Source organism: Lepidochelys kempii, chromosome 1, assembly GCF_965140285.1.
Source record: "Lepidochelys kempii isolate rLepKem1 chromosome 1, rLepKem1.hap1, whole genome shotgun sequence".
Classification (NCBI taxonomy): domain Eukaryota; kingdom Metazoa; phylum Chordata; order Testudines; family Cheloniidae; genus Lepidochelys; species Lepidochelys kempii.
The window spans coordinates 120,211,718-120,234,306 of record NC_136380.1 but is presented as its reverse complement, the minus strand read 5'-3'; the positions used below and the strand labels follow the sequence as shown (position 1 = coordinate 120,234,306).

The following is a 22,589-nucleotide window of genomic DNA, read 5'->3' as shown; positions in this document are numbered from 1 at the left end:
TTTTTTTATTAAAAGATTATTTGGTTGTGTGGCGCTGCCTAGTGGCAATACTGTCTAATGTCACTCTAATGGACAGTACATTTTGGAAGGTTCGATCTCCAGCACCTATCCACACTTGCAAAAATAGCATCTCTTTTCCTCTGCTATGTAATCTCTGGAATAACCAGAATCTTGTTCATGAGGAAATACTGTTCATTAAAACAAAAACTTTCTTTCTAAGCAGCCAACCCTACTCAAGGCAGTGCATTGCAATGAATAATGGGCCTTTCCCTCTGTCTGTATATTCAATCAAATGTTTTAATTTTACACCATATGCCTCATATAGTTTACATGTTACAGATTAAAAATTAGGGAAAACTTTTCAAAAGCACCTACGTGATTTAGGAGCTTAGTTCCCATTTTCAAAACAGACTTTGGGTCAGATTTTCAACAACATTTACATTCCTAAAGATTCAGAAAGAAGCCCTAGTGAGATTTTCAGAAGTGCCTAGGCATATTAGGCATCTAGCTCTCATTAGTTTCAATGGCATTTAGATGCCTAACCTGTTTAGACACTTTTGAAAATTCCACTAGGTGCCTATCTCTATCTTGAAGAGCACAAATACCTTTGCAAATCTGTTCCATAGGAGCTGAAATTCCATTGACTTTCAATGAGATTGAGGTACCTAAATTCCCGAGAGTCAGTTTTGAAAATAGGACTTAGGAGCCTAAGTCACTTAAGCACTTTTGAAAACTTCATCATCAAGTTTATTTCTCCTCAGATAAGATACTAGTAACTGTTGCACGTAAATCACATTTACTTGCAATTTCCCCATTACCATCAGTATTTTCCGAAAGAAAGTGAGGTGCCTCAGAATGTAGCTTTTTGAGTAACAGTTGGAGGTAAGCACTTGGATATTTAATCATAAACATCATTCTGTCTTTTGGAAAAGCAATTACTTGTTTGTTTGCGAATAAAAGTAAGACTTACTCAAGTTCATCTTCAGAATCATAGTCAATGTGCCTGGACTCTGGGGCTGTGACATCACTAGCTGACTGACATGGTTTCAGAGTGATGCTCCCGGAAGATGGTAAGGTCTCTTTCCTTTTCTTTTTCCCAAAGAACTTTTTGAAAGATTTGAACTTTGACTTTTTCTTTCCTAAATAAAGAAATATTAAGGAAAGTCTATATGATAGTTTTAAAATTCCAATAGAATTTAATAGAGAATTATGACTTTTTTCTTAGATTTCTTCATAAGAAGTTTTTCTTGGGAGAAGCAACCTGGCCCACTGTGGGGTTGGATTTTTTTGTTTTTTTTGTTTTGTATTAACAGGTCTCTCAAGTCTAAATTGATTGCAAGGTATTATTATTATTATTATTAGCTGGAGGAATGCATTGTGATGCCTATGGCATGTTAGAAATAACCTATAATACAGGAAATAGGATCTTTTCTAATACTGGTTCCATCTGCCTCTTCAGATAAGATTTAATATAATTACACTATGAAGAAAAACCACTGTGTTAACTGATTGGGATGCAGAGATTTAAATTACAGTTTGGAAACTCAGTGTTGTTATTTAGCAAACTAAACAGTTAAGTTCTGGAAAGGCTTGTTTCCAAATGGCAAAATTAATTTAAATGCAAAAATGTCACATTTAGGTGGAAAATGCAGTGTCAGGAGGCTAATGCTTTTAATAATATCAGTTTTATAACAAATCCAGAATATTTTAGATGGTAATTATGTAACTCATTGGTTCTCAGAATATTAAAATAGGAATCAAGCAATAATCTGGAAAAGTGATGCTGTGCTGCTCAGAGGGGAGGGAGCTTAAATAGAGATAACTGCAATCTTCTCGTGATAAAAATTAGTGTTTTACCCAAAGCAATCCAACAACAAAAACCCAACACACTCGCAGAGGTGTCTTGCAGGGACATCATGCAAACTAATCCAAGATGGGCACACGTTTCGAACAGCAGAGATTATAACAGTCACCAGAGACAAAGGGCCAAAACTCAGACATGCTGCAAGTCCACTGAAGTGAAAAGAATTATGCCATTTACACCACATCTGAATTTCACCCTAAGAAAGTGTTTTAATTTAAGCATCTGAAAATGTCCCAAAATTGTAACTCAGAGAGAGAGAGAGAGCATAAGTGCATTCCCTAAATAAATAGAATCATTACTGTGAGAAGACCAAAAGATACTGAAACTCAAGAATTCTTAGCAGTAAATGAATACTTTTCATATACAGATGGAAAGTAGGCACTGTACCTGAATTGTCCTCACCACATCCTTCAGCCTCTCGCAATTTAGCATCCATTATCCTTGTGGAACTCATGTGATAGTCACTAAAAAAGGGAGGGAAGTAGAAGGTGTTTATTCGTTTCAAAGAAAAGTTAGTTTACAATCATCAAATGACCATTTTACACTGATGCAACTAAGTGTATACACCCAGAATGATAAAAATAAGTCATAGAGCAAAGTGCTTTAGGTAATATTGGAATGAATTCCATAGGATGTTGCAACTTAATAAGACAACTCCTAATCCTGCTCCCATTTCATTCTATGAGAGTTCTGTCACTGGCCTCAGCTGACAGAAAATGAGGTCCCAAACTTTTTCCATAGTGTGTGAACCACCTCTTCAGAGAGAATTTACTTCACGGCCTATTTCCCTTCCTATTTGCAATTGTGTTTCTGCCTTCCTTACCCATTAGGGATCTCATAACTTCTCTGTTGTAACTAGAGCATCTGTTTACATGGACAAATACTATTAGAAAAGTATACTGAATGTAGTTTTATTTTATTTCAATTAAATTTAAACTGAAGGATTGTGGCCCATTGTTGTATAGTTTCTTTTTTTTTTGACAAATTCACAAAAGGGTGACAGCCTTTTTAAAATTCATTTACTCACCAGAACAATGTAGAAATATAAGTCAAAATTAAAATAATGAACATCTAATCACAGTTCATTATATGTGTAATGATTTTCTTTTAAAATAGTAAGACGATTCCTAAATCATAGTTCTGTCCATAAAAAAAAAATCTAATTACTAAATATTTCTAAAGAAATACATGTCCCAGGCTTGGTGACAAAACAAATATTTATAATTTAAAATTCTATTTCAGAGCAGCTGTGCTCCTTTTTCCTCCTCATCTGGAGGTTGGCTTTGTTTGCCAAAACCATCAGTTCATGGTAGACATGGTATAAAATAGTAGCTACCATTGACTGTGACTCAAATACTGTGATAAATATTCAGACACCATGGTGATTGGTGCCCATATCAGAACCTACATAGAAAAACTAACACATCATGGCTGTCATGGACCACTAAAATAAGAGAAAGCTTCAATAGTAGGCACGTAATTCAAGGACTTAGAGAAATGGAAATGTAAGATTGATTGCTCCAGCCTGAAATATGATGCATTGCCTGAAACATCAGTGGACTTTTGAGCCAGACTATGACAAACTACTACACTACCCTACACTACCAAAGTCACTGCCATCACAGAATAACATGAATGCTTCTCCTGCCATATTCAGGATCTACATTCTACATCAACCAGGCCAGTAAAATTCATTGAAAATGAACCCTTCCAGAATCACAGTTTTTAATTTTTTTATTATTTAGCAGAATTAATAATCAATAAAGATAAACACTGAGAAGACAGTGGGCTCAACACATGCAAATGAGGGAAGGGAGTGCCTCAGGTTAGTCAGCAAGTGCAGTAACTTGCCTGATTAAGGAATGCAGTGAAGCAGCAAGGCCAGGGGTCTTGTCCAAAGACCTTATCTGCCCCTTCACATGGGCGGGCGTGGAGGGAAGGGAAAAAGAGACAGAACTATGAGGAAGCAGAATGGCCAACCCCTGAGCACATGGGACGGAACCTCCCTTGGGAGTGGCCTATGAAACTCCCCAAATCTCCTCGGGAGGCAGTCAGCAGCAGTGATGGAGCAGCCAGAGAAATTCCTCCTGATGCCCAGTACCACAGAGGATTCCCACACCATGTCTACTCCCAACCAAGTGAGGCAGTAGCCTTCCCACTGCCAGGAGCAGCTCTCCCGCGGGGGCAGAGAACAGCAGCAATGGTGCTAGAGCAGCAGGATGCCGGGAGTCTTAGCCAGAGGGTATGTATGTCCCTCTCTAGGAAACGCTATAAAGCAGTCCTAGAGCCCTTTCCATTTTAATTGATGTCAAGCATGTTGGACACTGGGGCCCCCTCCCAGGGAGCTGTCTAGGGAAGGCAGCAGCACGGGGTGCCACCTTCAGTATCTACAGAGCCCTGCTGACATCTCCAGCTGTTGACTTTGCGTGGCATTTATTAGGTTTCTGGGTTTTGGCTTGAGTGTACGTGTGGGCGGTGCCAGTGACTGAACCATACAGGAGAAGCTAGGTGTATCTCTCTCTCTATAGTATGGTTCAATCACTGGCACCCACCCCCACAAACATACATACATATTATATACACACACACACGAAAATACACAAAGATTAATGTGTATGGTATCTAATCAATTATTCATGTTATAGCTCTCCAGTTCTGAGGTGCCAGAAAAACCTCAACCTCACCTTGTGATAATGCTAATGACAGGCATGGACCCAAATCAATGCCTCCATAGCCTAACTCCAGACCCTATTTACACTCGGTAGTATCTATTAGACAGTATGAGCTCTTTGGATCCTGCAGTCCCTGCATAAGCAACAGATACTAAGGCTCAGATCCTCAGCTGGTACAAACTGGCATAGCTCCATTCACTTTGATTTACACGAGCTGAATATCAGGAATATTATAGACCCTAAACATCCTATAGATAGAGTATAGACCACTCATTATCTGAATATTTGGAAGTCATTTTGTCAACTTAAATTTTGGGTGATAAGCCAATTTGGTGGCAAATTCTCACATATAAAGAGATGTTTATGACTAAGATGTTAAAAAGCTTCAGATTAGCAAATTTAAAGCAGCATTTTCCAGTCTACAAGTGAACTAATTATCAAAGCTCAAATATTAGAAATTTAACTCCTAGAGGGATCAGAAAAAAGATTTGACTCAGCAAAAAAAATGTCAGAAAGGGTCATACTGAAAGATTATAAAAACTCATAAGGAAATTAACAGTATTACTTGTCAATTTTCAGAAAAATCATTCTGTACTCAATAAGTGAGCATTTCAAATTTGGCACAGATATACAATCTCATTTACAAAGTATCAATTCCTGCTTTAGAAGTAAATCTCACTATTTTAAATTAGAGCCCCTGTGATGCCTGCAAACTAATGAACCAAATCTGAACACTGCATGCTAACATTCTAAAATCTAGCAAGGCTTTGATTTGGATTTCAAATCACCAAGGCGTGGGAATGTTCAGATGATAAATATTTGCAGTTTGGATTCAGAGCCAGCATTTGATTTAGTTGTTACAGACCTATCACAACCATCCACATTCATTTGTATGAAAGAACACAATACTCAGTGGAGCAGAAGGTCAGTAGTTTCTCATGAAAGTTGTGTTATGAAAACATACTATGTGACTAGGACTACAAGGTGTGTCAATATCTTGATGATGACATGTCACAAAGAAATTTGTCCCATTCAATCTCACTCCTACAGGGGAAGGAGTTTCAGGCGGGCATTACTAAATAAGGATTTTTTTGCTGTCTTTCTTCCTTCCCGCACCCTTTTTTAAAAATTAAATGAGTTCAGAGGTAAGAATTAGACTTGGGGAGAAAAAGCAAATGAAAAGAATACAAGAGAGAATGTGGCAATGTGATAACCGTTAATTTTCCTCTCTCTCCTATGGTTGATATATCCAGATATTTTACAATTAGACAAAATAACATTTTGTCGCTAATGAAAAACTTCAATACAAATAATATTTTAAAAAGCATTGTTAAAAATAACTTCAGTGGGCGGAGGATCTGGCCCTTAACTCTCAAAATATTGTGAAATGTACTAAAACTTGTACCTTTAGATTACAGCCGTGTGTTAATGTGGGCTCAGGGTAGGCAAATGCAGGCACTCTTGGGGTATGGAGGAAGCCCAACAGCCAGGAGTCCCTAGCTGCAAGTAGCTACAGCCACAGAAGCCACATCAGATCCAGCCAACTGGGGGTCTCTTTATTCCTCTCCACAGAGCTAATCCTGACATGAGGGGCACTTTGCATGGGCCATGCTCCTCACAGTCCCCTCCCCCAGTCATATGACTCAGGGAAGGTAAAAGCAGGAACATTAGGAATGAAGCAAGGTCACAAATCCATAAAACACTTCACCTGCAGCAGAGCAGAAGAAGCAGCACCCAGAGCAGGAGTTTCAGGATACAACTGAGGGGTTCCCTAGCCTTTTCCACAGACCTAGATCTGATATCAAGCCTCGTGCAGTTATAGATGGGGAGGAAAGTAAAAGTGGGAATTCTTGGGAGGGAACAAGCTCAGAAAGCCAGCAGAGCTTCCCTAGCAGCAGCAGTGGGAGTAACAGAACCTTCACGGGCAATGGTGATGTTCCACGGCCCAGGTCTTCTGGCATGCCAGTCTTACTGTGGTGTCATGAATCCAATCCCAGGGGACCAGGATTTGGAGCACATCAAAAGCACACAACTATTTTTCACCTCCATAACAACCAGCTAAACCCCCAAGTTTATCTCTGAAAACAGGGAGGATCGTGATACAGAGATATCACAGTGGGTGGTGGGAGGAGGCTGGAAGGTCACTTGAGGGGGAGGGGAAAATCAGAAAAATGGAAGTATGTCAAGCGAATATCCTCTAGTGAAAAGCACAGCCCAACTGAATATCCCCTCCTGTTGAAACCTTCTTCTAGTGACAGGTGCCTTCAAACTGACCCTCCCTTTCCAGCTGCAAAAGCCTTCTTCAACTTCTCCAGTGACAAGCACTTCCAAACCAACCCCTTCCTCATGACAAATGCCTCAGCCCTCCTGTTGATAAACCTTTCTGTACTACTAAAGATAAAGCCCCTCCAACCCACACCCACCAGCTATAAAACTCTTCTGCGCATCCCTCACAACACTTTACAATATTAAGAAAAATGCCCCATTTTTAGGCTCCTGTAAAGTGAGTCAGAAGTTCCCCATCTTCTTCCCACCCCCCAGTTTGGGACCTGCACCTCCTGTTCAAGGATCCCAAGCAAACAGAGGCAGAGCAGAAGAAGCAGCACCCAGAGCAGAAGTTTCAGGATACAACTGAGGGGTTCACAAGAGGAACACAGCCAAGGGGCATCAACATGTCTCTACTTCCAAAGCCGGAGATAGAGAAGCAGGATACCCTGATACAGGTGGCAACTAGTTCTGACTACTGAGACCACTGTGGCTACTGATCTATACAAACCACCTGTCTCTACTGTCACCTTCCTCCCCACTGCCCCTTTTGTCAGTTAATTCCCCTCTTTTATATTGTCTAAACCCTTGGTGGCGACCTCCCTGGGGTAAGGGACTGCCTTTGTATTGCTAGTTTGTAAAAGGTCTAATAGAACAGGGCCCATGATCCCTGCTGGTATTGTGGTAGTACCTAAGGACCTCAAAAATAAAATGAGAAGGACCCTGCAGAAAAGCAGATGAGGGCGGTGGAATACACCTGGCTTCATATGCATCCCTGACAAGGACTTGTGCTAACATTTTAACATTTGTCACGACCAGCGTTTCAGTCATCACAGATCAGGACAGAAAAATAGCAACACCATGTACCTACTGTCTCTTCCATTTTCTTACAAGAGTTCTTAGTCAGATATGCTGGATGTGGCATCTTTGTTTAATTCTTTTATTTTGATTTTGCAGTGTACATTTTGCCTCAGTTATCAGACAACCTGAACTCTCATCCCTAGTGCATTTGTAATTATTTATTTCCACAGAATGTGCAGACTCTCTGGGTAGCATCCTCAGAAAACCTAATACAACAGCAGCAGTCAGCAGCACACAAAAAATTACAAACACAACAAATTTCTATGGGGGATGGAAGGGGAATCTGCAACTTCTCCCTCATATTTTCAAACCATGTCAAAGACCATTCTTTTTTCTATGAGTTCAAAAGGAAAGGAGATAAACTCTTTATAAACATTCCTCCAGAGCAGCCTGTTAAAAAGTAAATTGGGAAAAAAAGAGCACACTCTAACAAAGAATATATAGAGTCATACAGCTGAGGTCAGAAAGGACCACTATGACTGTGGAGTCTGACCTATAGAATTGCACCCAGTGATCCCTGCAGTGGAGGAAATTATTCTTTCCTACCATGTAACTGAAAGCTATTGAGTATTTATGGTAGGGAATAATTTATGGTTAAAACAGAACATATCTTGTAAAAGGTCATGCCTTGTTCAAGGGACAGGCTTAGCTTCCACCCCCTTCAAACAGGATGCAAGCGAAAGCACACCACCACCACCTAAAAGGCCATATGGGGGAAAAGAGAGAGTTTAGGAGGCATAGCAAAATCAACACAAAATAAACTATACTCAAGACATAACCCCTCTACTCACCACATTATAAATTTTTCTTTTTACAAAGTTGCTGTTTTAATAAATGTTTTTTTCATTTTTATTTAGGATTGCCAGCCCTTCAGGATTGGCCTGGAGTCTCCCAGAATCGGCATCTATCTCCAGGTGACTGTTGAAAGCACTCCAGGAGATTTTAATAGGATATTTTAAAATAATGACATTATGTCATGTTGGGGAAAAAAAATCTCCTGGAATAGCTTCAGTCAGAGTTGGCAACCCTATTTTTATTCTATACAGTAGAAAACAGAACGAGCTGGATGGCTATCTGATACGATAACAGGATAGGTTTCAGAGTAACAGCCGTGTTAGTCTGTATTCGCAAAAAGAAAAGGAGTACTTGTAGCACCTTAGAGACTAACCAATTTATTTGAGCATGAGCTTTCGTGAGCTACAGCTCACTTCATCGGATGCATACCGTGGAAACTGCAGCAGACTTTATATACACACAGAGAATATGAAACAATACCTCCTCCCACCCCACTGTCCTGCTGGTAATAGCTTATCTAAAGTGATCATCAGGTTGGGCCATTTCCAGCACAAATCCAGGTTTTCTCACCCTCCACCCCCCCACACAAATTCACTCTCCTGCTGGTGATAGTCCATCCAAAGTGACAACTCTTTACACAATGTGCATGATAATCAAGTTGGGCCATTTCCTGCACAAATCCAGGTTCTCTCACCCCCTCACCCCCCTCCCAAAAACCACACACACAAACTCACTATCCTGCTGGTAATAGCTCATCCAAAGTGACCACTCGCCCTACAATGTGCATGATAATCAAGGTAGGCCATTTCCAGCACAAATCCAGGTTCTCTCACACACACCCCACCCCCATACACACACAAACTCACTCTCCTGCTGATAATAGCTCATCCAAACTGACCACTCTCCAAGTTTAAATCCAAGTTAAACCAGAACATCTGGGGGCGGGGGGGTAGGAAAAAACAAGGGGAAATAGGCTACCTTGCATAATGACTTAGCCACTCCCAGTCTCTATTTAAGCCTAAATTAATGGTATCCAATTTGCAAATGAATTCCAATTCAGCAGTTTCTCGCTGGAGTCTGGATTTGAAATCCAAATCCAAATCAAATCCAGACTCCAGTATATTGTATATACTGCAAGTGGCTACATTAATTAAGCACGTTTAGGGCTTGATCCTCTGAAATGTTGAAATCATTGGGAGTTTAGGATGCTTTGGCACTTTGCAGGAAGTGCTTTGTACTTCACAGGATCAGGCCTTTAGTGAGTTTTAGCTGCTACTAATAAAGCTCAGTGGACCAAATTAGCCAATGAAGTCACAGGAATTGCACCTGCATACAGTAGGTTTGAACCCAGTCCATTGTTCATAATATTCTGCACATTTTCATTAATTCTGAGCCCTTCCATGTTGCATCGACTATTTGCTTTCAGCTTCCTAAGGTGTGATCCAATCAGTGATTTCATTAAGCTCCATTAGAAACTAACAACAGCAAAACCTTTTCACATTTCACTGTAATCACATGCAATAGTTTCCTGCATTGCACAGTTATATCCCAGGGCTACTTGCTGTTGTTTTGCCAAGAATTTATTGAAAAGTGCAAACTACAAAATAAAGAGGAAAAGTGCATGCCACAGTACAGAAGTGGACACACTTTACTGAATTATTCAGGAATTCCGACAGTGCGAAGGTAAAACCAGTCTAAGTAAATGTCTGCACAATGCATACAAATAGTCCAAACATTGCTTGTTATAAACAAAGGAGGTGATTAGAGAACACACAGAGGTAAATAGTATAATTATTAGACAACCCTTTGTGGCTCTAGAAAGATATACCAGCCTGCCATCTAATACTAGACAGAATACGAGAAGGCTGATTTCTAGCATCTGCTCATCCAAGATGCCAATACTGGCCCCCTACCTGCAGCACGTCCAGTTTTACTTCATGCTAGACCACATCACTCTGCAGAACCTGCTGCTATTATGCTCTAACCTGGAGTCACCTCGGATGCACATGTAAAAAGAAACAAAGTTTCCAATCCCAGGACCAGTCCTCCTCCTCAATCATTCTAGCAACAGGTAGCAGTGTGAAGGAAGTGGGCCTCTGGCTGCTGCTGGAGCAGCAGTCTGAGGAAAAGTTGTTTCCACAGGGAGAGTGGGCACCTTCTCCACCATTCTTCACTCCTCACCACATTCACGCTCTAGATCTTCAGCTGAAAATTCAGAAGCTAGCATCTTCCCCAGCATACACAAAAACTATCCAGGAAGTTCTGACACTGCCAATGCAATCTCAACTGCTGGAATCTCCCCAGGCACCAGAGTTTGCTTACTTAACAATAACTATTATCCGGCAAACACATTCCGCACTCTCTCATTTCACTAAACCCATGGGCCAAATGCAGAGCTGAACAGGCTGCTGCTTAACAGTTTGCACTGGACTCACTCTAAAGGGGTGCATGCAGTAGCTTTTTAGTGAGAATTACTGCTACTTTCTTTAATTCCCCTCCTCCCCACAACTGAATGTGAACTTCTTTTTGCTGAGCCCAGGTTGGAGGTGGATGAGATTACATTCCATGGGCCTTTCTGCTTTCTCCGTCCTGAATGGATGCCAACCTGATAACATTACCTCAGGAAAAATAGCAAGAGATTTTGAATGCAAGGCCATATTCACACAATGGCCTCCAAACTGATTTCAGCCAGTCTCTGCAGAATACGATCCAAATTGAAGAACCTTTTCAAAATGAAAGCAGAGGATTCATTTTGTGGACAGTGTGAAGGGTTACTTTCTGTCCACTTCCTATCAAGCTACATTGCTATGTTCCTCCTCCTATGCTTAATCTTGCTCCTCAGTTTAATCAAAAAGAACTATGAGCTTTTCACAAATCTAACAGCTTCTGTTGGTCTGGTAGGCTCCTCATTTTCTATATATACACATACAAACCTTTCCATTCTTAATATCTGTTTATGCCATTCGCTATATTTGTATTTTATGTTTGAAATAAAGAGAATTTTTTTCAGGCAATCATTCTTTTCCCTATCCCTGCATTTGAAAAAATAAATACTGTCTCTGCTCCAGATCAAGGATACGAACTCAGAATTTAAATGGAAACTGTAACACAAACAGTGGAACTGGAGTCGGAGGGCCCAAGTTCCCTGGAGGGACTGTTATTGAGGGGACAGGTCAGCAGGAAAACAGGGAAAGCGGGAGGTGGGGTGGAAACAACTCAGCCACACGGACAGAGCAGTGCACAGAGTGCATGGGGTTTAATAAACTTCCACTTGTTCAAATTAACCTGCATTCAGCTTCACTCTTTGCTAATGGAACACGGTGGTAATGTCTGAGCTGTGAGTTCTCTGCTGTGCAACAGCTGGCAGTGTGAGTCATGGAATTCAGTGTGAAAACCTCTGGAGCCCTGGATTTTGCAGACACAAACCTAGGATCCAGTGGAAGGAGGCGTTCAAGCTGTTCACAGACCTGAAACTCCGGAGCAACACAGGATTCTCAATAGAGACCAATCTGAAGGGGACGCGATAGACCCCTATGTTACTGCCTTAAACACACTGGCTGCTGTATGTAATTTTGGGATTTCACAGACCCCCTGATTCAGGACTGGACAGTCTATGGCACTTGGAATCACTACCTGTGGTAGTGGCTGCTCCAGGAAGATGATCTCACATTAGACAGATGTTTAGACCTGGGGTAGAGAGTGGAAGCCTCAAGAGAAAGGATGAAAGCTCGATAAGGCATAGTATCCCAGGAGGACATGCAGCGAGACAACAGCAAAGAAGAGCAGGTGGCCAGGGATCCATACCCCAAAGTGAGATGCATTTATGACAGATGGCAATTTCCTGGACAAACCTTATTGAACTAAATTAAGCCTCATTAATCTAATGAGATTTGAAGTATTTTAGCAGTCCATTGTATTACAAGTGTTTATGTATTACTGTGGAACTGTATGGAAGTTCTTTAGGAGGAAGAGAGGATTAGTGCAATCTCTAGGAAGTACTGCAAACTTCAAAGACTATGTTGAACAATGTAGCAGACAGGACTGATCTCTAGGGACAATACATGGGAAGTGGGATTCCTGAGGGTGATCGCAAATTCCCATCTACAAACTCAGCCTTTGATGCTTTGCCCTGAGGGGGGACCTTTCGTTACATCACCTGTTATATGAGGACAGTTCAAAGACCCAAATTGGGTTCTCAAGGGACCAACAGACAAAGAAAGGACTTTTGAATTAACAGTCTGAGTTTAAGATAGTTCATAGCCTTCTTTTAATCCAGTAAATGGACAAGACCTCTGGTCCATGGAAGACCCCCACTGTCAGGGACAGTTTGGAAGGACTTTGGCCCCTTCTGAGGCCCCAGAAAACTGTGTTCTTGTCTAAGCAAAAAGGGTGATGAACTTGGAACCACAGGAAAACCCCTGGGTGGGGTTTTTGAAGAACTGTTCCTACTAGAGCCCATGCTAGTGTTGGGTTGATTTCCGGTAAGCTTATTAACATGCATGGAGGTTCTTTTATTGTTTTTATGTTTTCTCTGTGATGCTTTCACCTAAGAATTAACTGTGTTTGCTTAAAAAGAACTGTGTGGTAACTTATAACTGTGGGCAATTACACTGTTATTGGTCTCTGAAGAGAAGGCAAAAAGAAACCCTCTTAGACAGCCTGTCTTTTGCTGGGAATAGCATTGTGAAGCAGGAAATTGGTCAGCCTGGAAATGCCCCAGGTCAGGAGGGAGAGAGGCAGTGACCAGGGGAACCAGAAGCCTAGAGTGGGTGCACTTGCTGGACAACCGAGGGGAAATACAGGTGCAGTTATCTGGAACTGTGACAGCATTTACTATGGAAGACAGCATGAACAGGTAATAGAGAAGTGCCCCTACACTACAATAGCATTGCGAGGAATGTGTCAAGTTGACTTTTACCTGTGAGAGCAGAGGAAAATCTCAGAAAGACTCAGTCAGATGTATACATGGGGGGAGGGGAGGGATTGGCACATCAGACAGTGGTGACGACCTCATGACTCTCTCCTTGAGTCTGAGAACTTACCAGGTTCAGACTGTCAGGACAGGAAAGCAACAAGGGACAATACTAATCTCTGTGCATGCAACAACGTTAATAGAGAAATGTCCTGTGTGATTTCAGCTGGACAGCGGGGCCTCCTACAATTGTGATTCCTCGGGATGAATGGACTCCAACACCCATTACAAAGACCAGACACAATCTAACAATGCAAACGGAGAGCATAATGCCGTCTGTAGGAAAATGGGACCGCATAGTCACTAACCCAAAAAATAACAGACGGTACCTACTGAAGTTTGTGGTGGCAGATGGTAAGCACCACTCTTGAGGACTACAGCCACACTTGCAAGCCATGGATCTGATCAGGATGTAGCGTCAGAATTTTATAGCTGCTGTGCGAGAAGCAAAAAGGGGAGTTCCATGGACACAAAAGAGACAATTTTAAAAGCAGATGAGGATGTTTTCAAAAGCGGTGGTTGCCTTGAAGGAAAGCCGTGGCTGGAAGTAGACCCCACAATGGAACCCGTGCGCTTAGCACAATGGAAAATTCCAGTGATGCTATGTAACCCAGCAAGGACCTCAAAAGTCTGCAGAGCAGGGGTATCATAGCATCTGTAGAGATCACTACAGCCTGGGTAAATGGGTAAACAGCATGATAGCGGTAAAGAAGCCATCAAGCAAATCACACATCTGCACAGACCCAAGCCATTGAATCAGGCATTGAAAAGATGCTAATATCCAATGCCCACAATTGATTACATCTTTTCAGAACTTTCCAAAGCCAGAATCTTTACAGTCTTGTGATGTGAGAAATGTGTTTTGGCACATAAGCCTGGATAAAGAGGCCTCTGTCCTGATGTACTACCAGCCAGGAGAGCTACTGACATGCCAGCGTGGTGCACTTGAGAAAGGACTGGGCATAGCTATTTTGCAGGAGCAGTCAATTATGTATGCCAGCACAGCCCTGTCAGAGATTGAATGGGGATATGCCCATAAGGAAATAGAGCTTCTGGCTGTGGCATCTGGAGTGGAACAATTCCGTCAGTACACCTATGGCCATCCAGTAATAGTCCAGTCAGCTCACCAGAGCTGTCCTTAGCGGGGTGCAGGGCCCGGGGCCGAAGTGACAGATTAATCTCTTCTGGGACTGACTGCGCTGGCCAATCGCACCGGCCCAGGGAGCCCTCCAAAGCACAGAGTCCAGAGTGGTTGCCCCGATTTGCCCTACCCAAGGGATGGCTGTGCACAAACCCCTAGAGACAGTCCACGGCAAAGCACCTTCATAGTGCTCCCAAGGGATTGCAGCCGAGGTTTATGAGCCTCCAGTGCTCCAAGTAGAGATCAGACTGTCCAGGATGATCCCTGGTGTTAGTGGACCCCCTGAGCAGGACATATATACCCAGCATCAATGAGTTGCGGGAAGGGGATCAGGACACTGAATCCATTAACACACAGCACTATCGCCTAGTTTCAGCAGTGAGGCGAATGGAAATCAACGAGGCTATGGAAAAGAACAGGCAGTCAAGAGAGCAATCCTAGCCAGGTGGCCAGAAGATAAAAGCCAAGTACCGACAAGAGCAGAACCATATTTGCAAATTAAAGATGAGCTGAGCGTCCAGGATGGAATCATATTTCGAAAACAGGAAACTGTTGTCCCTGCTCGTTATGTATGGATGTCATGCAAAAAAAATACATGCCTCACACCTGGGCACTGAGAACTGTCTTAGATGGGCTCAAGAGGGTGTTTACTGGCCAGGAATGAATAGACAAATCCACTCCTTGATAGACGGGTGTGACGCCACCAGCCGTGTGATTACTGCCAGCAGAAAGAGACTCTGTTTCCACATGAGCTGGTCACCTGACTATGGGAGTGGGAGCAGACTTATTTATCTTCAGGGAAATCTACTTCATTACAGTGGATTACTAGTCAAATTCTTGGCGGGTTAATGCCCTTCCTTATATAAGAAGAAAGTCAGTAATTTGCAAAATGAAGGCCCACTTTGTGAGATATGGCATTCCAGAGTCTGTATTCACTGACGATGGACTCCAGTTTGCCTTGGAAGAATTCAAGGAAGGTCAGATCCCTTGTAGCATTTTTGGCACACAGGAATACCCCATCACAGGGGTACCAAAACAGTCCCATGCAGGCACTGACGGGACAAAGGATCAAAACTCTGCTACCAATGAGGGGAGACCTGTTGCAGCCAGAAGGCTGGAGACACCACTGAGTAGAGATGGCCATCAATCAGAGAAAGCAAGCACTAGAATATGACTAGCCAGCCAAAGGCCTACTGGTCCTGGAGATGGCACTCCTGTGAGGATCTCGCCATTAAAGAGATATCAGAGTGGACTAAAGGAGTCATGAGGGGTGCAGGGGCACCCAGGTTACACAAGGTGACTACACAAGAGGGACAAGTGATGCGAAGCAAAAGGGGGAACTCACAAGCCAGAAGACTACACCCAGAGAGAGCCTACAGAGATCATGACAGAACAGAGAGACAGAGAACCATCTGGAGGCCAGCTCCACCAGAGCCCTGCATGGGAGCATATGAAGATTCTTTTGTTACTAGCTTCCCTCACAAAATGTTGGTTATGCTGGTGAAGTAGTAACAGGCTCTTGTCACTTGCAAGTTAATGACACATCCCTTGTACAGGAGACGGTTGGAAGATTCTGTCACTGGCGCAGCACAGCAGAAGTATTAAAGCACTCAGTCAGCTAGCTTTCCCCCTCTCTTCTCTTGGTCACCCCAAACAGAGATGCACAGCAGTGCGATGTTACATACTTGGGATGGGGTTGTTTGTTTCTTTTACAATAAACAACGTTCTGACACACAGAAAAGTCATGGCAAAAGATAGGTCCTGTGAAAGTATTTTTTTTAAAAAGACACAAAGTTATTTTTATATGTCTTAGGAATTCATGCTTAAACTTTGCAGTACATATTGTAGTGATAATGAAAGATTTGGGACCCCGGGATCAGAATCTAGATAACCAGGTCAAAATTTTTCAAAAGTGGCCACTGTTCTGGGTGCCCCATTTGAGACCTCTTGGGCCTGCTTTCAGGACTGCTGAGCACTGACAGTCCCCGCAAAAGCAAAGAGGAACTGTAGTAATTAGCGTCTCTGAAAATCAGTTGGTGCACGTCTCAAATTGAGCACTCAAATTAAGGAATCCCAAATTGGAGACCAAAATTTAAAAGCTGATTGCAAGTTAAAGATTTCCAGTCTTCAATATCCATTGCTCAGATTGTGTGGAAACCATTATAAACTCACATGCAAAGGAACTGCAAATACAGAGTGAGGGCACATACGCCAAAGATACAGGGCCAGGCCCTCAGCTTGTGTAACTCGGCATACGTCCACTGAAATCAATGGCGCTATGCCAATTTACAACACCTGAGGATCAAGCTGTGAAGGCTGCTAAAGAAAATTAACCTGCACAAAGTTAGAGGTATATGTTTCCAGATTTGTGAAAGTAGGATTTTCTGTGAGAAACAGTCCTTTAGGAAACTGACTAGTCACATAAGAATCAACAACGGGCAAGGGTTCTGGTATATATTTCATGGACATTAGTGCACATTAATAATTTAAAAGAAAGGAAGCTAGCACAAGAAGGGCAAAATAATTTAGTTCCTAGGTATTCTGAGAAGAGTGCATCGTCTGTTTTCCTTTACTAATAAGTTTCCACTTGTACACGAGCGAGGTAGACATAAAAAGCAGCAACATATTTTCAGCTTTTAAATACAACAGGCAACGCATGCCAGTGACTGCAAACAACACTTAGCTAGAAAAACTAATAATTTCTCATTCGGTAAACATACTACTATGTATAATAGCCAACTTCAGTGAGGACGTGGCAACAATAACTCTCAATCACTTATGGATTTTTCATTAGTAAATTCGACAGTAGATTAACTAGAGAAGTTTAAAGGTTGTTTTCTGCACTTCATAAAACAGAAGCAGCAAGCAATGTGGGGAGCCAGCTCATGTTTCCACCTAACTATTTTTCCTTACCACCTGACGAAACTTTAATAAGTAAAAAGGCAGCGCAATATTTGCACAGTTTAATGTTCAGCTGAGTAACCAAGAAACACATGACAACACAGGAAAATTAACCTTCAAGCCAATCAAACATGAACTTTAACTGCTTACCTGTATATGTACTTGTTTTGCCAGATTCAATCTAATACAAAACGTTGTTGGTGTAACAAGAGAAATCCCTCACTTAGCCAAACACAGGCACTTTTAAGTTTATATGAAAGGATTCTGAAGATGTCTTGATTCCATTTGACTTGTGCGACACATCATATACCTCAGGAACAACCAGACACCATGCTATGCCAATGAGCTTCTCCCAAAGTATTAGTTATTAACACTGCCCTGAGCCCTGCACCAAATGATCCCTATATCTGACGCTGAACAATTCAGTCAAAAGGAGAAAGCACCACTATCCCAGAGTTGCTAGGAAACAGGGAGGGAGTTCCTGACCTGAATTCTTAGCAGAGTTTGATGTTGCCCAGGAAGCTTAGGTTCTGATGACTTCCTCGAAAATACAGGAGATAAATAAGCACACAATCTATGGTGAATTTGCTATTTTCTTTGCCAAAAAAAGTTGTGGAAAAATCTGATAAGGTTAAGCCCTATTCAGACCCTTTCCCATCCCCCCTACATAGTCCCGTACCCAGATATTTCCCTCATTTCACAGGAGATCTGCATTAGTTCCATAGACTAGGACCAAGCTTCCGCACCTGTGAAGGAGAATACTTGATTTGCTCCTCTATGCATGTGAACTTTAAGGAGAGTGCCTTGGAGGAATGGTCTGGTATTTATAAGAACCACACGGAGGCCTCTGTCAAGGAAGCCCAGGAACAGACTGGGGACTCCATCCCTGGCTGGGCTTAGAAGCAAACCCTTTCTCTACCAGAGCAAGAAAGCCATTTCCTAGCTGGGTAGGAGAGAGGCAAGTATGGGAACCCATTCCCCAGCTAGGGCAGTAGATCCAAATGTCTCCCTAGATCAGAGGTGGGCAAACTACGGCCTGTGGGACTGTCCTGCCAGGCCCTTGAGCTCCTGGCCGGGGAGGCTAGCCCCCGGCCCTTCCCCTGCAGTGATGTTGCCGCGATGCCAGTGCTCTGGCCTGCTGCTCCTCCCGGGCAGCGTGGCTGGCTCCGGCAGGGCTGCGAGCTCCTGCTGCTCTGAGCAGCATGGTAAGGGGGCGGGAGGGTTGGATAAGGGGCAGAGGATCCCGGGGGGGCAGTCAGGGGCCAGGGAGTGGATAGGGGTCAGGGCAGTCAGGGGATGGGGAATGGGGGCTTGGATGGGTAGGGTCCCAGGAGGGGGCGGTTAGGGGACCAGGAGCAGGGGGGTTGGATGGGTTGGGAAATCTCAGGGGGGCAGTCAGGGGACAGGAAGCGTGAGGGGGGCAGATAGGGGGCAGGGGCCAGGCTGTTTGGGGAGGCACAGCCTTCCCTACTCGGCCCTCCATTCAGTTTCGCAACCCCGATGTGGCCCTCGGGCCAAAAAGTTTGCCCACCCTTGCCCTGGATGCATAAGCATATTCTGTGGCATAGAAGATTTGTAAATACATTTGTGGGGTAATAATCGCACAGTTAAAAGACTCTGACAAAGGGTATGCGAGAGCTATCAGGGTGGGGGGCAGAGATGTGCAGATTATGTCTGAAAAACTCCAACTATGCTCTCAACTTGTGGGGTTTTTTTAATGTGTTCATCTTATTTTGCATACATTTGTATCTGGAAGTGCAAGTGAAAAGTTTGTGTTGTTCTCAAACATTGGTAACTTTGTTAATTTAAAACACTTTTCCTTTTCAAAATTAGCAAAGTATATGCTCCCCACTTACATGCTAAAGATCCAGTTTCAAACTTTAGCCTTTAAGATATTTGACTTTGGGGAGGGGAGGAAGTAAAGAATAGTTTACAATGAAAAAAAGGACAGGAATAGCCCAAAAGCAGAGGCCCCCTGAACTCCCGCAATGATGCTACACCAGCATTATGACACCTCCAGCAGATGGTCACAGTCTTGCTCATAGTGTTTCTGTGTTTCACTAACAAAGTACCCGTAAGCTGGTCAAAGCAACACAATTGAATAAATGATCATTAGCCTAAAGAAAAAAATGAGTATTTGTTCCTGCCTTATTTTGGAAATTTTAAAAATTACTTGCTTGTGCACATTGTAAAAGAACAAATGAAATTATTATTGTTTAACAATGAATATTGTTTTAGAAATGCAAACATTTTTTAAAAAAATTAATCATTACTCAGCTGAATAGTTATTTAAATGTAAATTATAGCTAGTAAAATGGTATATGCCAGGGGTGGCCAAACTTACTGGCCTCCAAGCCACATACGACAATCTTCAGAAGTTTGAGAGCCAGGGCACACCTTTGAGAACTGGGGGTTGGGGCTTCAGCCCCACTCCTGCTGAAGTCCCGAGCCCTGGCAAATCCACCCTGCAGAGCTGAAGCCCCAAGACCCCCTGTCCCCGCAGGGCAGAAGTCCCCTACTGCACCACCCTGCTGCAAGGCAGAGGTCCTAAGCTCCCCCTCCCTCCCCGGTCTGGTAGGTGGAGAACGGGGACTGGGCTCCACGAGCCTCACTTTAATGGTAAAAGAGCCGTATGTGGCTCATGAGCCAGAGTTTGGCCACCCTTGATATATGCTGACATACAATATTTTAATGCAGCACATACACCGTATAAAACTTTTTACACTGTTTCAGCACAGCAATTTGGAGCCTGAACCTCCTCCATTAAAGTCAGTCCATGGAAACAGAATTAGGCCCTTAAAGACCACTGTTTAGCAGGCAGTGGCTTCGAAGGGGTGGCTTAATTACAAAAGCCCCGATTCAGCAAGATATTTAAATATATGCCTCAGTGAAATCAACAGGACTACTTATTGCTTAAAGTTAGGCACGTTGCTTAAGTACCTTTCTGAATACAACCCAGAGCCTGTTTGTAGGAGAGTAGTGGTTTTTTTGCTCATTTTCCCTGTCTCACCCTTCTTCAAGAATTGAAGAACTCAGTGACTATACTAATGCCATCCTGGGGCTGCTTATAATTCCAAATAAAATAATCATGAATGATGCCCTGGCACATGCAGTAGTGAGATTCAAATTAAGCTAGATTTTTAAAAAGCAACAAGAGAAAGCACTTACGGTTAACTGTGCAATATCTGGAGCAAGCAGAGTACAAAAGTCAAACCTTAAACATAACATTTACATGCTGTTAAAGAAAACCTGATATGCATGAATAGAAATATTAAATGTAAGCCAAAGGTCACAGATTTGCATTGGAGTCCATTAAGAATACAATTTAACTACTGTGGGTATTTTTAAATGATCTTTTTAAAATCAAAAGGCCATTTTAGACATGAAATTAACACAGATTAATCAGAATGATACAGGGATTCAAGGATCCTAGTTACTGAAAATGTGTACGAAGTCTGTATTCTTTGCAAGTGAAATTAAGAATGGATCTGATTTCAATAAATTTTTCCTACACTTTTTCATCTCAAAATGTGCGACAGAGCTAAGTAGCAAAACAATCAGACAGTAAATGGCAGAAGTCACACAAAACACTGGTGAAAAGGCATGTGGTGAATAAATGCAATCAGTCATGAGGCCAGCAACATAGAACAAGAGAAATTTAAAGGCACAGGTAAGTAAGATTTGAAAAGAGATGGAGAATCTGGGAGGCTGAGAGAGAAAGAAAACTAGTTTTATGGGGTAATCAGTTCAGATGCGAAAGGGAATTCAACAGTGGCAAGTCTGTAGGAAAGGGAGAGAGAGGAGACAAGTACCAGATAGGCAGAAGTTGTAAGAAGTGGAGAAGAAAGGGACAGGGATAGTGAGGACGGCTGAAATAAATCCACAGGGATTTTTACAAATGAAAGCATTATTTCTACATATAGACAGGAGAGAAATTTTGAACTGGATCTTGAAATGGATGAGGAGTCCATGGAGGTGTTTGACAGGGATGGCAATGTGGAAGGCAGGTGGCAGAATCCAATGACCCCATCTCTGTGGAGAAGAGGATAGCTCAGTCTTCATGCCCAGTCAGTACCTGGCCACTTAGACTGTCAGCACGGATGCCAATTACGACGATTTATAGTCCTATCTAAGGCCTTGTCTACACTACAACAGCTTTTGTTGACAAAACAGTGGATGCACACACCCTACAATGCATCTTTTGGCGGCAAAAATGCCTTGTTTTGGAAACAAAATAAAATCGCCCCGGCAAGAGACATAAGGCTTTTTGTGCAAAAGTTTTGTCAACAAAGTGCCACTGTACACACCATCCTTGATTATATTGCTGTAAATGGCCTCCAGGAGGTGTCCCACAATGCCCATCCTGACCGCTCTGGTCAGCAGTATGAATTCTACTGCTCTGCAGCCAGGTAAACAACCATCTGTCCCTCCTCCTTTAAAACCCTCGGAATTTTTGTAATTCCATTTCCTGTTTGCTTGGCATGGAGAGGTCTCATCGCATCTTCCCACGTGACCATGGTGGGCTATCGCACCAAACACTCTCCTGCTTGGACCACTGCAGAGCTGCTCAGTATTTGGGGAGAGGAGGCTGTGCAGTCCCAGCTGCTTTGGAACCGTAGGAATTTTGATACCTATGGGCAGATTTCTTGAGACTTGTGCAAAAAGGGCTATGACTGGGACATGGTGCCGTGCAGAGAGAAGATAAAGGAGCTGAGGCAGGTGTACCATAAGGCGAGGGAGGCAAAATGTCGCTCCAGTGCTGCACCCAAGACCTGCCAGTTCTATAAGAAGCTGGACGCTACCCTAGGCACTGACCCCACCTCCACTGCCAAGACCCCATGGATACTTTGGCAGACCTGGAGGCAGTGGAAAGGGGACCTAACCTGGAGGACGAAGTCATTGATGAAGAGGTGGAGTTAGACAACAATTTGGAGCCCATCATGGGGTCGCCCAGGGGCAGCCAAGAACTGTTCATCACTCTGGAGGTGTCTTGACAGTCTCAGCAGTTGCTCTTCGGTGAGCAAGAAGCAGGAGAGGAAATGCCTGGTAAGTGGCTGTGGTTTGTGTAATGCGGAGGTGGGTTCAGGGTATAGAAATGTACTAGGCTGGCTGTGTTCC

General features: G+C 42.9%; 1 protein-coding gene across 4 annotated transcripts in view; it reads right to left on the bottom strand.

Annotated features, from left to right (window-relative positions):
* TSGA10 (testis specific 10) overlaps positions 1-22,589 on the bottom strand; it is a 200,730-nt gene that overhangs the window by 37,648 nt on the left and 140,493 nt on the right. For all 4 annotated transcript variants that reach the window (XM_073352435.2, XM_073352455.2, XM_073352463.2 and 1 more), the window contains 2 exons: positions 2,252-2,328; positions 971-1,139 (listed from right to left, as the gene is read on the bottom strand). In XM_073352435.2, the coding sequence (XP_073208536.1) occupies positions 971-1,139; positions 2,252-2,328 (246 nt within the window). The remainder of the gene's footprint in view (positions 1-970; positions 1,140-2,251; positions 2,329-22,589) is intronic.